The sequence below is a fragment of the Castor canadensis genome, chromosome 4 (genome assembly GCF_047511655.1).
Source record: "Castor canadensis chromosome 4, mCasCan1.hap1v2, whole genome shotgun sequence".
Classification (NCBI taxonomy): Eukaryota; Metazoa; Chordata; class Mammalia; order Rodentia; family Castoridae; genus Castor; species Castor canadensis.
The window spans coordinates 185,168,132-185,178,685 of NC_133389.1; the positions used below are offsets into that span (position 1 = coordinate 185,168,132).

The 10,554-nt window shown below is 54.7% G+C and overlaps 1 protein-coding gene across 4 annotated transcripts in view; it reads left to right on the top strand.

Annotated features, from left to right (window-relative positions):
* Nucleotides 1-9,946, top strand: part of Ano7 (anoctamin 7) — a 30,311-nt gene extending 20,365 nt beyond the window's left edge. For 3 of the 4 annotated variants that reach the window (XM_074072269.1, XM_074072267.1, XM_020183066.2), the window contains 7 exons: nt 1,204-1,301; nt 2,561-2,706; nt 3,716-3,921; nt 4,015-4,157; nt 7,976-8,066; nt 8,503-8,622; nt 8,787-9,946. In XM_074072269.1, the coding sequence (XP_073928370.1) occupies nt 1,204-1,301; nt 2,561-2,706; nt 3,716-3,921; nt 4,015-4,157; nt 7,976-8,066; nt 8,503-8,622; nt 8,787-8,861 (879 nt within the window). In that variant the 3' untranslated portion in view covers nt 8,862-9,946. Of the gene's footprint in view, nt 1-1,203; nt 1,302-2,560; nt 2,707-3,715; nt 3,922-4,014; nt 4,158-7,975; nt 8,067-8,502; nt 8,623-8,781 lie in introns of all 4 variants that reach the window. The other variant, XM_074072268.1, reaches the window with a different exon arrangement.
* The last annotated feature ends 608 nt before the right edge of the window (nt 9,947-10,554 follow it).

Below are 10,554 nucleotides of genomic sequence, written 5' to 3' on the forward strand. Positions count from 1 at the left end.
CCTACTCCCAGCCCATGTCAGCTTTTTTCTGTTTTAACCTGCTTGATCCCTGAGAGGCCTCAGAGCCATCAGAAGGATGTGGGAGGTGCTGGTGCCACCCAGGCCCCAGTGGGCTATCAGGACACAGAGGCTTAGTTCCCTGCAGCCTACGCTGTCCTGGATTTCCCACAGCTGCCCTCTCTATTAACACAAGTGGGCTCTGTTTGTCTTTGGGATCTAGTGACTCTAAGATCCAGGAGTGAGCCTGGCTTTTCAGATGTGCAATAGGTTTGTAGTATGAACACTCCCAGAACAAACTAAAGACAAAGGTTCCAGTGCAGGCTACTGGGGTGCCAACCACAAAAGCACAAGAGGGGGCAGGGAGTGGGCTCCACCCTGCAAGGGCCCTTCCAAAAATTGTTCCCACATATTCTACCCCTTTTTGGCTAGGGCGCAGGCAGTGTGGGTGGGTGGAGCCATCCACTAGTGACCTCTAGGCTGGGACTGTGGAGAGAAGGGACAGAGTCAGGTATAGGTGCAGCTGAGCCTCAGGCACAACTTACTAGTCAGACACCTTCCAGTCACAAGTGGGAAAATGCCCAACTCAAATTGGCTTAAGCAATATAAGGAGTTTCACTGGCTCTTGTGTTGAAAATGCTTAGGATTCTATGGGCTCAGGTATGGCTGGATCCAGTATTTAAACACTGTTGTACTGCTGTCCCCAGCCCTGGCTGAGTTCTCAGGGTGGCTCTCCTCACCTGGTGGGGAAGCCATCCCACTGTGCCACTGACCCCCCAGCACAGGTGATGCCTTCTGACTGAGCATCCCTTACAAGGCAAGCACTCCCAGGAACTCCCTGTGTCCACCTCTTGCTGACCTGCACCTTGGTCAGGTGCAGGAACCAGAGGTTATAGTTGGCCCCACATAACCCCATGTGGGTCCCCAAAGGAAACCTGGGGTGCCACTGGGCACAAACAGCAGAGTCCCTGTGGTAGTTCCCATACACAGCCTGCCACCTGGGCCTGGGGTGCTCAGGTGAGGCTGGGGGTGTGTGGTGGGCAGGGGGAGGCAGGCAGAAGGCAGGATTATTTACAATCCTCAAGGTGCCCAGGCATGTCCCACAGGAGGTCGGGGACAGGGAAGACAGCACCTCTGAGGCAGAGAGGGCTAGGAGGCTGTGTGGCTGGTCCCTTTCCAAGCTAACCTGGAGTCCTGATGCTGCAGTGTGCGGCTGGAGGCTGCCTCATCGAGCTGGCACAAGAGCTCCTAGTCATCATGGTGGGCAAGCAGATCATCAACAATGTGCAGGAGGTCCTGGCCCCGTAAGTCACCCCGACCCTGCCCTGGCAGCTTCCAAGGACCAAGAGACCCCAGAGTGCTGGGGGTAGCAGCCCCCAGCCTGTGGCCAGCTGGGAGGAGAGGTGAAGGGGAGAGGAAGGGTTTGCACAGCCAACTGCCCCCAGGGACTCTGACAGTCCCTCCCTCTCCTTGCTATAGTAGGGCAGGGGGAATGTGTAGCAATGTGTGTCAGGGCAGGAGGCCACGTGGACTAGCCCAATGTGCTGGACAAGGAGGTCTTTGGCTTCCACCTCCAACAGTATGATGGAGGGACAAGGAGAAGCCCTTGACCTCAGGCTTGACTCCCAGACTGCCATCTGCGTCAGGGCATCTGACCACCAGGGGTCCCCTCTCCACTGCTGCCCCCACTGTCTGGCACTGTGGTCCCCAACTAAGCAACTGGGCTCCCTCACAGGCTTAGAACCCTTCAAAGGAGCCTTTCCCACCTGAGGTCACATCAACCTGTACATCCAGCTCCTGCACACCTGATTTCCCTCTGGAAGCAGCTCCCAACTTGGCATTAAGTCACCCAGAGCATCTCAACCATAATGGTCCCCTCTCTGGGTGTGTCCTTGCTTCTTAGGACCACTGGGGCTGTGAACTGTACTCAACAGGGTTGAGATGTGCAGGGTATAGCTCAAGTGTTTGACAGGCACAGGAACTGGATGAGTGACAGTGTATAAAGCCAACACACACATGCCCCAACCTGTGATGAAGCAACATATGTGCCCCCATGTATGACACCACACAGAGCCCCACCTATAACAAAGCAACAGTGATATGTCCCCACATGCATGCCTCCTATGCAACATGCAGGAGCATCCCATGCATGATACAGCCATTACACATCAACACATAGGCTGGTGGGAACTGCTTTCTCGGACTCAGCATTACCTCACTCAGTCGTTCCTTCCCAACCTTGACATAGCTCCTGGCATCTCTAGGTGGCTCCAGGAGGAATCCTTTCCCCCAAACCTTCAGGAGCTAAGCTGGTTCTCCTGAGGATGCCACAGGGAAGGTGGCTGCCCCAGAGAATGGGGGACCCAGGGCCTCTCATTGAGTCTGGCCTGCAGAGGCTGCAGCCCCCGTTGCACCCACCCCCAGCCCCAGATCCCAGACCCTTCTGTTTCCAGTTCCCTTTAACTGTAGAGCAGCAGCCCATCCTGACTGCATCTCCTCCCAGACCAGCTCAGTTAGCTCACCGTGGCCCCGCACAGTTCATCTTTCCAGTTTCCCCCTGCAGGAAGCTGAAGAGCTGGTGGCAGAAGCTGCGGCTGGGCTCTAGGAGGAGGAAGGCTGGTGATGCCTCCAGGGCTGGCCTGGCACCCTGGGAAGCTGACTACGAGCTGCTGCCGTGTGAGGGGCTGTTCCATGAGTACCTCGAAATGGGTAGGAGCCATGTTGGCAGCCACACCTTGACACTCAAGGCTCTCCCACCCTTGCATCCATGTGGAGGGGACAGGGGGGGACCCAGGTCTGCAGAGATCTGGAAAGGAGCTGGGGGGGGGCAGCTGAGAAGAATGGGAAAGCTTGGAGACCCCTGGGGCAGCTGTGGGGCTCTCCTAGAGCCCTAACCCCACCCAAAGCACTGCAGGACCCAATGTAGGGAGCAAGGAAAGAGACAGGGGAGGTGGAGGAAGGAGGCCCTGGTGCAGGGGCTGAGGTCCTCCAGGTGGTAAGGGTATACCTGGGCAGTAAGGCCCCAGAAATTTCTTCAGTGACCACACATTCTGCCCTGAACTTGCCAGGTGGTGGCCCATTCTTGTGGCTCATTGCATGTTGTGGAGGTCTTCATTTAATGTAGGTACCTGTCCCAGCAGGCTAACTACGGAGATTTAGCATAATCATAATAAGTGTTGTTTGTGTTTAAATGGAGCTCCCAGGCAGCCAGAGCACAAAGGGATAAAAGCAAGCAGGGCAGTTCAGAGGAAGGGGGGTTGACGCTATGTATCTCTGCTTCCCTGGACAGTGGCACGTGATGATCTATCCCCACTAGTAATTTTACAGAACTATTAGCCATTTCTTGTAAGCTTCACCCAGAGGAGTGAATGGTGAGGTGGTCGCTAAAATCAGAAGTTAATTCGAGTTACTGCCCCTGACCTCAGGGCCTCAGGAGGCCGGGAGTCCAGGGGCCAGCCAGGGGCGTGGAACAGGGTGCAGAGCTGGGCTTCCAAGCCTGGGGCCCGTCAGGGAGGTGGCCCTGGAGCTGAACGGCACAGGACGGGAAAGAGCAAACTGGAAACACAGGCAGGCAGAGGGTGTCCCCAGACCCCGCTTCGGGGACGTTCGGAGGATCTGGGGAGCCCTGGCGCCGGGGTGTCGGGGGCGGGACCCCTACAAGCAGCTGAGGCCAGTGGGCGCCCGGGGCCCACAGTGACCGGCCGGCCGCCCGCCGCAGTGCTGCAGTACGGCTTCATCACCATCTTTGTGGCCGCCTGCCCGCTGGCGCCGCTCTTCGCCCTGCTCAACAACTGGGTGGAGATCCGCCTGGACGCGCGCAAGTTCGTCTGCGAGTACCGGCGCCCGGTGGCGGAGCGCGCGCAGGACATCGGCATCTGGTCCCACATCCTGGCGGCCATCACGCACCTGGCGGTCATCAGCAACGTGAGCGCGCGGGCCGGAGCTGCGGGGGCCGGGCGGAGGGGCCGGCGGGGCCGGGGGCGCGGGGAAGGCCCTCGCTGACCCTGCCGCCCGCAGGCCTTCCTGCTGGCCTTCTCCTCCGACTTCCTGCCGCGCGCCTACTTCCGGTGGACGCGCGCGCGCGACCTGCGCGGCTTCCTCAACTTCACGCTGGCGCGCGCGCCGCACGCCTTCGCCGCCACGCACAACCGCACGTGCAGGTGAGGGGCGGGGGCGGGGGCCGGGGCGCAGGGCGATGCCGGAGGGGCGGGGCCGGGGCGGGGCCGGGGCGGGGCCGAGGAGAGGGGCGGGGCCGGGGCGCAGGGCGATGCCGGAGGAGCGGGGCAGGGGCGGGGCCGGAGGGGCGGGGGCGGGGAGAGGGGCGGGGGCGGAGGGCGGGGCCGGGGCGCAGGGCGAGGCCGGAGGGGCGGGGCCGGGGGCGGGGGGCCTAGGCAGGGACAAAGGGGCGGAGACAGGAGGTGTAGGACCAGGGGCGAGGGCGGAGGGGCTGGGGACGGGGCGGGGCTGAGGACAGGAGATGAGGACAGAGGGCGGGGATAGGGGACAGCGGGCAGGGCTGGGGACAGGGGATTTGAGTGGGGACAGAGGGCGGGGATAGGGGCGGGGCTGAGGACAGGGGCGGGGCGGGGACGGAGGGGGCGGGGATAGGGGACAGCGAGCAGGGCTGGGACGGGTGGGTGCAGAGGGCGGGGATAGGGGCGGGGCTGAGGACGGGATAGGAGTGGGGACAGAGGACGGGGCGGGGCTGAGGACAGGAGGCGAGGACAGAGGGCGGGGATAGGGGACAGCGGGCAGGGCTGGGGACAGGGGACAGGGTTGGGTGCAGAGGGCGGGGATAGGGGCGGGGCTGAGGACAGGGGCGGGGCGGGGCAGAGGGAGCGGGGATGGGGACAGGGTTGGGGACCCGGACCCCGCACTCGAGGAGGACCGGAGTCAGGCCAGGGAAGGAGCCCTGGGGAAGGCCTGCAGGGAAGGACGGAAGGACCGGGCGCGGATGCGGATCCCTGCAGCCTCACCCGCGTTTGCAGACCGAGCCCCGCAGCCCCGCTGGCTCTCGGCGGGAGTTGAGGTCACCAATCCCATTCCTTTCATGGATGTACTTTTTTCCTACCTTATATTTTTATAAAAACTATTTCTTAAGGCCTACAATGTGTTGACACAAGTTTATCTCCAATGATCTATCAAGATTTTCTTACGCTTTTTTTTTTTTAAGTTTATGGCCCATTTTCTTTCCAGATGTAGTTTGTGTCTATTTTTGTTTTCCACCTTAAAAATCAGCCTAACAGAGCTGAAACCTGAACTCATTTCAGTCTTTCTTGGGTTTTGGTAAACGAATTGACGTCTGGACATTCACACCGGTGCTGATGGCCTCCTCCTCTCCTCGGCTAAACATTTTCAACCTCAACTGTGACTTCAAGGCACCACCTTGAGGGGTCTTTTTTCTACCTTTAAAAAAGTTATCGATTCTAGTTGAGTTGGCTGTGGTTGGAGAACTTAAGAGTACATACATGGATTTTATTTGCTGAGTCTTCTTCTATGATAAGTTTTTGCATATGTTTAAATGAACTTGAAAAAAATCATATTTTGTTACTTTTAGAGCAAGGTTCTACATATGACTATTAGGTCAGTCCTCTTAGTTTTATTGCTCAGGTTTTCATCCTCGCTTCTCTCCCCTCCTGCTTGATCTACTAGATTCTGATGGAGGTGAATCAAAATCTCAGGAATGCAGGGTGATCAGGTTCTTCATAAGATCAGCCAGGTTTTAATTTATGTATTTTGAGATTCTTAGTTGCAATGTAAGTTCAGACTTGTGATCTCTTTATACTGAATTGTTTTTCTTTTTAAATTTCTTCTCTCCTGCCTTCCAGTGGACAGGTAAAAGTGCTTTATTTCTTTTTCTTGTCCTGTGCAGTTGGAACTGATGGCATATATTTCTATTATTTTAGGGGCTACCCTTACATTTTTAGCACACATTCATAACCATACAAAGCATACAAAGTCTGGGTGGATTCAGTTTTGTTTCCTCTCCTTGTGCACAAGGGTCTTCATGTGTCTTACCACCTGTTCAGTACCAGTCACTCCATCTTATAATTATTACAAAGCTTTAGCTTTACTTCAGAAAACAAACACACAAGAACATTTCAAGTGGTCTGTTCATAGACTGCTGTACTTACTACTCTTGTGGTCATGTTGTTTTGTACACTGTTTTGCCTTCCCTCTGAGTTCATTTTAATTTTTGCTGAACTAGTAGTCTCTGTAAAAGGGGTATCTGAGCCGGGCACTGGTGGCTCACAGCTGTAATCCTAGCTACTTGGGAGGCAGAGATCAGGAGGATCATGGTTCAAGGCCAGCCTGGGCAAATAGTTTGCAAGACCCTATGTTGAAAACACCCAAATGCAGAAAGGACCGGCAGGACTGGCAGAGTGGCTCAAGAGGTAGCAAATGTGAGGCCCGCCCAGCATTCAAACCCCAGTATGAAAAAAGAATTATCTGGTGCATAGACTCTTAGTTTACATATGAAAGTATTTTTGTGTCCTGAAGTCTTGGGAAATATTCTTTTGTGATTAGACTCCTCCCTTCTTTCCTATCTCACACATTTCCCCCTGCCCCCCGGCTTTTTGTTCAAGACAGGATCTCCTGATGTAGCCATACTGGCCTCAAACCCAAGGTCGTCCTGCCTCTGCCTCCTGAGTGCTGGGATTTATGAGCATGTGTCCTGTGCCTGGCTTGTGACTTGGCTTTTCTTACTGGCCGCTTTCGTAGCATTTTTTGCCTCATTTTTCTTGCTTTGTTCGTGAAGATAGGATTTATTTTAAAGCTTCTCATTGAGACTTGCAATGTGGATCTAGAGAGATGTTGGACCTTTGCTCTGGAAATGTCTCCACTCCTTCCATGTGCTAGCTGTGGTGGAGCCTGTACATCTCTTCCTGTGGCTTGGGTTGTTTTTCTATTTTTAAGTCTTCTGGCAATCTGAGAAAAGGGTTGGGGATAGGAACCCCATGGGGAGATTTCATCAGCACTGTCCCAGTTTCCTCGGTCCCTCTAGTTTAGTTTATCTCATTTATTAAGGGTGTGTTAGCCTTTCAGTGACCTAACAAAACACCCGACATAGGGCTGGGATGTAGCTCAGTGGTAGAGCACTTGCCTCACGTGCACAAAACCCTGGGTTGGATACCCAGCGCACAAAAAAGAAAAGACAAAAAACAAATCAAGCACCTGACATAAACAACTTAAAGGAGAAAGAATTTATTTTGTTCCATGGTTTTCGAGGGTCATGGTGATCGGCTCCATTGTTTCTGGGCTGGGGTGGGGTGGAGCAGAGTGCTCACCTCAAGGCAGCCAGGAAACAGAAGAAAAGAGGAGCCCTCCTTCCTATCCTCCCTTCAAAAGCATCTCCAGTGAGCTACTGCCTCCAGCTAGGCCTGCATCCTACAGCTTCCACCACTTCTCAATAGTGCTACCAGCTGGAGACCAAGCTTTCAACACATGAGACTTCAGGGGACATTCCAGATCCAAACCATGACACTGATTTTTTGTTTTCAAAGATATACTTTTAACTTTCAAGATTTCTGTATTCTTTCTTTTCCCTGGTAATACTTTGCATGGAGTGCAACACGGAGGTCTGCATCACACAGCAGAATGTCACATCTTTACCTTGTGCTTGTCACCCAGAAGCTGAGGCAGTGTGCTTTTGTGAGGGAGTCTTGTTGGGCAGGCCCATCCTGAGCAGAGCAGCTGCTGGTCTTGCAGTGGTCAGGGCTCCATGTTTCACACTGTAAGTAGGTGGACATCATTTGTAGGAGTACAGACGTGTAGGGCTGTCATGTCTGCTAAGATGAGCCGTTTGCCGCCGTGGGGGATCATCCCAATCCATGAGCCTGTTCAGAACCCCAGCTAAAGCTATTGCTCATTGGAGAGCCTCGATGGAGAACCAAAGGAGGGAAAGCTGAGAAAGACTGGTTCCAGAGACCAACTCTCAGTCCCAGCTACCTACAACGAGTCCTGTGTCTCCTGCCAGGTATCGGGCTTTCCGGGATGATGATGGACACTATTCGCAAACCTACTGGAATCTTTTGGCCATCCGCCTGGCCTTTGTCATTGTGTTTGAGGTAACGGAGGCACTTGTCAGCTTTTCTACTGCCCCCACTACTGACCTCCATCCCTTCCTTGAGGTCCCTGACCTGCTTTGCCTAATCTGAGTTTGTGGTGTGGGTAGTCAGTGTGACCAGATGACTACCTACTTTGTTCTCTGGGTTTATCAAAGTTCTCTCCACCTTCATTTCTCCTGCTGGCTCTGTCCCTGGGTTATGGGGTGGCAGTGCTTTGAGGACTCTGAGTGTAGCAGGGAGCTCTGTGGGGCTATGCTCCCTGGGGTGGTCTTCTGGGCCATTCCTCTGCCACTCAGCGGCATTGTCTCCTACACGGCTGCTCCATCTCCACCCAGTGGGGGAACAGATGCTAGAGCCTGGGCATGCCCAGTCCCCTGAAGGCCACTCTGGGCACTTGTCTTACTAAGGCTTGGGTGGGGGAACCTTCTTCTCTCAGCATGTAGTGTTCTCTATTGGCCGAGCCCTTGACCTGCTGGTTCCCGACATCCCAGAGTCGGTGGAAATCAAGGTGAAACGGGAGTACTACCTGGCCAAGCAGGCACTGGCCGACAATGAGGTGAGTGCCTCACCTAGCCTTTGCCTGCCCCACAGCCCTGCCCCTTGCAGTCTTCTGGGTCACGTGGCCAAGCGTAGCCCACAGACTCCCCGGTCAGCCCCATTCAACTCTCCTGCATGGTGAAGGAGTGAGCTTGGTCTCATAAGGGGCTCTCCCCAGAACAGGCTCTCCTTGGAGCAAGTGGAGCAAAGACTGACCAGCCCCTGAGCTCAGAGCCAAGTCGGGGTCCACAGGCCTAGGGTTCCAGGACTGGCCGGCCTCCTCTGGCCCCTTCCCTCTGAGCTCACAGAAGAATGATCAGATACCTGGCAGCTACAAAGCCTGCCTGGAGGAGACTATCAAAAGCACGTCCATAGCACATCCTGCTCACTGTGCCCTCAGAGGCCATGGCCTGGCTCTTGACTCCAGCCCATCCTGGCTTAGAGCACTATTGCTCCTGTGGCAATTGCTGTTCTAGGCCTGTGCTCACACTCTGCCTGCCAAGTCCCTCATGGTCCATACTAGATGCCAGCCAGTGCAGCAGCGGTGCCTAGAGGACATCTGATGTCCCCCTACCGCGCCCATCCTAAGCCCCACGAGCCAGTGTCCTCCATCCAGGCCTCAAGGTAGAAAGGCTCTGTGAAATGCTGGCATCTGCAGCCCTTGCTCCTGGTGGTCGCACGTCAGAGCGCTTGCCCTTCCCTGCCTCACCCACGACTTCATACCCCAGCAGGGAGGGCTTTGTTTCCTGTCTCTAAACCTGTGCCCAAGGGGCCAAGAGGTGGCCTTCACCTTGGCTTCTCCCTGTCCACACACTAGCTTCTGGACATGGCTCTTTTGCCAATTGAGTCAGTGGACTTTGGGGTCCTGGCCTGCCTAAGCCTATGTTGCCCCAGCTCCCCCACTCTGGTGCTCCTGGTACCTTTTGTCTGTGGGTGGTAGAGTAGGGAGTTCCTCTTTCTTTTCCCTCAAGACCCACACCTCCCTCTTCTTGCCCAGTCCTGGCAGGGTCCCCCACTGTATGGCCTGCATGCCTGGCTCTCAGACCGTGTCCCAGGCCACAGCTCACCGGCCTTCCCAATTGCCCAGATCTTCTAGGTTCTCTCATTTCTTGACCCCTTTCCATCCTGGCCACTCTCAAGGGCCTCCCTAGCTCTCCCAGCTGCTGGCGAGGGGCTCAGTAGGGCAAGGCTGTGGAAAGAGGCTTCCCTCATTAGCAAAAGCGGAAAATGGGAAAGAAAGCACATTCCTGTAGTGTCTGATGGCTCTCCTTGCAGGAGTTTTTCTTCCTGTACACTTATGTAATTGTTTTCCAAACTGGATAAATAATACAGTTTTGACCTTTTCCTGTTTGCCTTGTTAATTTACAGGCCATGTTACTCGCTCACACATTTCCTACTCAGATGTCCATTACTGTTGGGATGTAGGTTCTTCCTCTACTCACGTATTGTGTTTATCTGCGTTGACTTCCATAGTCGTAGACATGGAACGTGAACGTCAAAAGGGATATGCAGGTTGGTTGTTGTTTTTTGTGGTAGTACTGAGCCTCACGCTTGCCAGGTAAATGCTCTACCACTTGAGCCACACCACCAGCCCTTTTTACTTTCAGATAGGGTCTCGTGTTTTGGCCTGGGGATGACCTGGACTGTGATCCTCCTACCTCTGTCTCCTGAACAGCTGGAACTATATGCATGAGTCACCCTGCCCACTAGGGAAATAATTTTTGAAAGGCTTCCAGGTATCCCAAGCTCCTCCCAACCCACTGTTGACCTGTGCAACACTGCATTTGCTCTGGCTTTTGACAAGGAGGTTGAGCACTGAGGTATTGCATAGCCTGCTGGCTTTTTAGAATTGTCACCTACTTTTTAAGAGCACTGTCCTTTGACTTTGTGTAAGAATTCTACCATCAGGGCAAGGAACACACTGGGGTGACAGGGCTGGACTGCATCGGTC